Source organism: Asparagus officinalis, chromosome 2, assembly GCF_001876935.1.
Source record: "Asparagus officinalis chromosome 2, Aspof.V1, whole genome shotgun sequence".
Classification (NCBI taxonomy): Eukaryota; Viridiplantae; Streptophyta; class Magnoliopsida; order Asparagales; family Asparagaceae; genus Asparagus; species Asparagus officinalis.
The window spans coordinates 19,141,887-19,146,170 of record NC_033795.1 but is presented as its reverse complement, the minus strand read 5'-3'; the positions used below and the strand labels follow the sequence as shown (position 1 = coordinate 19,146,170).

Below are 4,284 nucleotides of genomic sequence, written 5' to 3'. Positions count from 1 at the left end.
CATGAAGGAACAGCTGAAACTCTCTACTGTGCTATTCGGATGCTACGATACAACAGACACCTACTAATGCAAGAGGCGAACAGTAAAGAAATTATGCCCACCAAAATACTTGGTAAATTACAGTTGGTGTTATATAGCAACAAGCACAAACCACGTACCGACAAAAGAAAGCAAAAAAGAAATAGAGAACAATAACAAAAATGCAGAGGTTTACGGGTTCATTAATCAATACATCCTCGGTGTATAATCAGATCACGATTCCCCTAATGATCAACAAAGATTACAATCAACAAAGATTACAATCAACCTCTCGAGGACTTGCACAAATTATGGCGTACACACAAAATATGCTCGTTGGCATCATTACAAACGTTGACATTTGGATAGTTTCAAAATTATCCAGCGCACCACTCAACACAGCTTTCTCTCAGTTCACAACTAAAGAAACACAGAAAAAACTAATACCTAACCTAAAATATCAAGTAAAAACCAACTGCCATTTTGATCTTAACTAGAACCTCTCAACTAAAAGAAATCAAATCCTCAAAAAAGTAAAATCGGATGAACCTAAACTTCTTCTTCGTCATGCATCGATAGCTAAACAGAATTGAAAATGATGGTAGTGAAGAAGACATCATGGTTGAAGGTGACTATCCACAAAAGAGAATTTCTATCGGTGACGAACGAAGAAAAACGAGAAATTGTACCGGGTTCCTATTATATGTAAGTGGAAGGACAAGAAGTTGATGAAGCTCAACAACATTCCTCAGTTAAAAATGACAATGCAATTCATGCACAGAAAAAGCTCCTCAAACTCCCAGCATTCTGAGAACTATGTTTGGTAGTATTTGTTTACAGGGAGGAGTTTTTTCCTAGAGATTACAATTAACCACAAGTGGCCAAGCATGATTTGAATATCGAAAGACAGAACCGAAACAAGGGGATACAGCTAGGAATTGAGATATGAGTTCCAAGTCAGTCTTGGTTAACCCTAAGCACCAGATTATGTAGCTTACTGATGAGCTTTCCTGATCTCCACTCAGATACGAAGTACTTGAAAGCATTGCTACAAGTACAAAAACTTTTGAAGGAACCTTTTAAGAGTATCAAGGAAAATAAGAAACTTTACTTAAGTAATGCAGACATTTCATAAGTTCCCTCCAATGATTTGTAGGCATCTTTCTACCTAGATTAGCAGTAGTCCCATCCCATGCGCACGTGATTTACCAGACTAATCAAGGGATAATCACCAAGATGAAAAAGGAAAAGGAGAAGCTCCAGGATCTAAAATTTTTAGAATCAGGATAAAAAATGGAAATGGAATTTATTAAATACAAATTTAGATAATACATGAGTAAGTGATGGGCATATTTTTCACATCAACGACCAGAAACACCTAGGATTCACTACTTTTGCTCTATTGGATTAATTGTTTACCATGGTGGTGAAGCTTATGATTATGTTTTTAGAATTAAACAAGTGAGCTGGAGAAATACTTCTAGTTTATTATGTAGCCATAGAATGTCCACAAACACGAAGGACATTTACGCAACCCACTAAGCTTTATGAATCGAAGTTGCCACAAAATGAGCACAGCAAAAACAAGTCCACTAAGATTGTCAAGTGACAAACCGTTTAAAAGATATGTTAAGATGAGTACACCTATAAGGAGTTGGATTGAGCAAGGTGCAGTAGCTATTGGGCTGATAGGAGGGCATGTAGAGATTTTGGCAACAAGGTGAGGACAATGGCTGTGAGATTTGGGAATTCAGGGAGGATTGCTGTATATGTTTTAGGAAAGAGCCCAGTGGTTCAACCCCCATATGATATGCTATATAAAACTTATGTCGGTAGGGTTTGAGTTGAATGGTTCAATCTGACAAGAAATGAGCATTATAAGGAACCAAACCATTCAAATTCAGGCATTTAGCTCACTTACTTTGCTCAGACTGAATCATGCTTACCCTTAATTATATGCATTAATCTTACATAATGATTTAGTTCATTGTTTACCAAATGTCTTCAAGAAACTATAAACTGAAATCCCCTTATTCAATTGGAGGCCACACTGTACTCCAATGTACTTGATTCCCTCTCTGTCAGATAATCATACCAAGCATCGATAGGTACACTGACGAGATTTTGAAGAGCATGTCTTTAGCTTCCAAATATTTCATATATTGAACTTTAATGTCAAAATCATCCAAATATTTAACTTAACATTGTTCGTAAGGGTTTTGACGAAGTAACTCGAAGTATTAGAAAGGGTGAAACCTTGACCTCTGTCGCCATAAACCTTAACTAACGAAACATGAGCATCTTTGTCTTGCGGGGAATCTAGCTTCTGATGTAAAGAGAGCCCAAATATAGTGATTTGTAACATTCAGGCCCAACACAATGACAAAAACATGACCTTGATTACACACATTTCTAGGGTTCACTAACTAGCCTGCTCACCATCCACGGAATGCCTGGGTTTTTCCCAAAATTTTGTCCAATAAAACAAAAACCCAAAATAGAACACACTCAAAATCTAAACCACTCCCTCTCTTCTACCTCCCTCTTTATTGTCAATTGCTTATGTGATATTATCACTCTGTCTGCCCCACTTTATCTCTTCTAGTATCTCCCTATCTCCACATTCATCATCCCCACTGTAGAGAAGGACAACAACGATAAGAGAACTGCCTCTAACATTTTCTTCATTTATAGTTGCAAAATGTCAGATTTTTAATTCTTTACTTTCTTTAAGTGCGTATGTAACTTGAGAATCATATTTCTCATTCTCCATTATCATAGTATCTTTATACCTTCAGTTTCATGGGGGGAAAAGGGAAGCATAACTAAATCTGCGACGCTAAGATTTTCTCTCTAAATAAAAGAAAGAAGGAAAACAGCAACAGCAAGTATCACAAAACATATATCCTTCTGATTGCATTTTTATTTTTCAATTTAGGTGTTTCTTTTACATATCCTTCTGTTAAAAAAATATATATAAAACACTGGCAACCTCATGCATAGTGAAAACACAGTCTTGGATCAAAAAACAAACTACACTTATATAATAGATAAGTAGCACATGATCCCTACTCCAGATCAAGTGTGGATATGTTAAATACCTTATTCAGATAGAAAATGAAAGCAAATACAGACCAGTAACCAGTCTATCTATCACAAAGAAGCCAAAAGCCGAAAGGAGTAAAAACCTCAGAGGGCCTTGAGCATATCCTCAGCACTGCTGAAAGTGAAAGCACCTCCTTCCTCCAAATTCAGAACTTTAACAACCCCATCCTCAGCAAGCAGCGCGTATCGCCTTGACCTAACCCCGAGCCCCACCGGCTTATCACTAAGATCAAGCTCGACCCCAATCGCTCTCGTAAAGTCCCCATTTCCATCAGAGAGCATGAGCACCTCATCCCCAATCTTAAGGTCCTCCTTCCACGCCTTCATCACAAAGGCATCATTGACTGAGACGCAAGCAATCGTATCAACCCCCTTCGCCTTGAGCTCGCCGGCCTTTTCGACGAAACCCGGGAGGTGCTTTTGGGAACAGGTTGGGGTGAAGGCTCCAGGGACAGCGAAGATGATGGCTTTCTTGCCTTTGGTGAGGTCGGAGATGGTGATGGTTTGGAGTTCGTCGGCGGCATCGAGGTAGGAGAGGGCTGGCGTTCGGGAGCTTGTCGCGACGGAGAAGATAGGTGGTGGTCCGCGGCGGCGGGTGAGCTCGGCGGAGGTTTGCATGAGAAGCGAGGCAGGGAGTTTAGGCGTTTGCAGCGGATGAAAGGAGCTTCCGAGATCGGAAAAGATGAGGTTTTGGTGGTATGGCGAGTAAGCGGACGGTGAATATTGTGGCGGGGAGAGAGGGCAGTCTGGTGCGGGTCGAGGGAGAGCTGGCGGCGGCGGCGGGAGGCGGCGTGTGATTGTGGGTGTTCTTGGGGGCCAATTTCGGAATTTAGGGTTTTGGGATTCTGGGAGGAAAGAGAGATGAATTGAGAGGAGAGGGTTTTGAGTTAATACTCCGAGGAGATGGAAGACTTAGTCTGTGTATCATGTACCGGGAAGGGGTTTTTACTTGTAGACCCAAAGTTTGCTGCTGCTTTCTTTTCGGTACATAACCCCCTTCAAAGTTATCCTTAATCCCCAATTAACTTACTACTTATGAACCCTATTTCTGTATATCACTATTTATGTATATGTCTCGTGTAGCGGAAATGTAGTCGAAAAAATATACAATTGCGTCTCGTATAAACAAGATAGCATAAACCCTAAAAACTCCAGGAACAG

At 40.1% G+C, this 4,284-nt stretch overlaps 1 protein-coding gene across 1 annotated transcript; it reads right to left on the bottom strand.

Annotated features, from left to right (window-relative positions):
- On the bottom strand, positions 2,910-3,741 carry LOC109830907 (peroxiredoxin-2E-1, chloroplastic). Its single transcript, XM_020398264.1, has one exon. It carries the CDS (start codon positions 3,739-3,741, stop codon positions 3,208-3,210), a length of 534 nt encoding a protein of 177 aa, XP_020253853.1. The 3' UTR covers positions 2,910-3,207.

Coding starts and splice junctions, on each gene's coding strand:
- LOC109830907 (XM_020398264.1), bottom strand. CDS start 3,741: ATGCAAACCTCCGCCGAGCTCACCCGCCGCCGCGGACCACCACCTATC.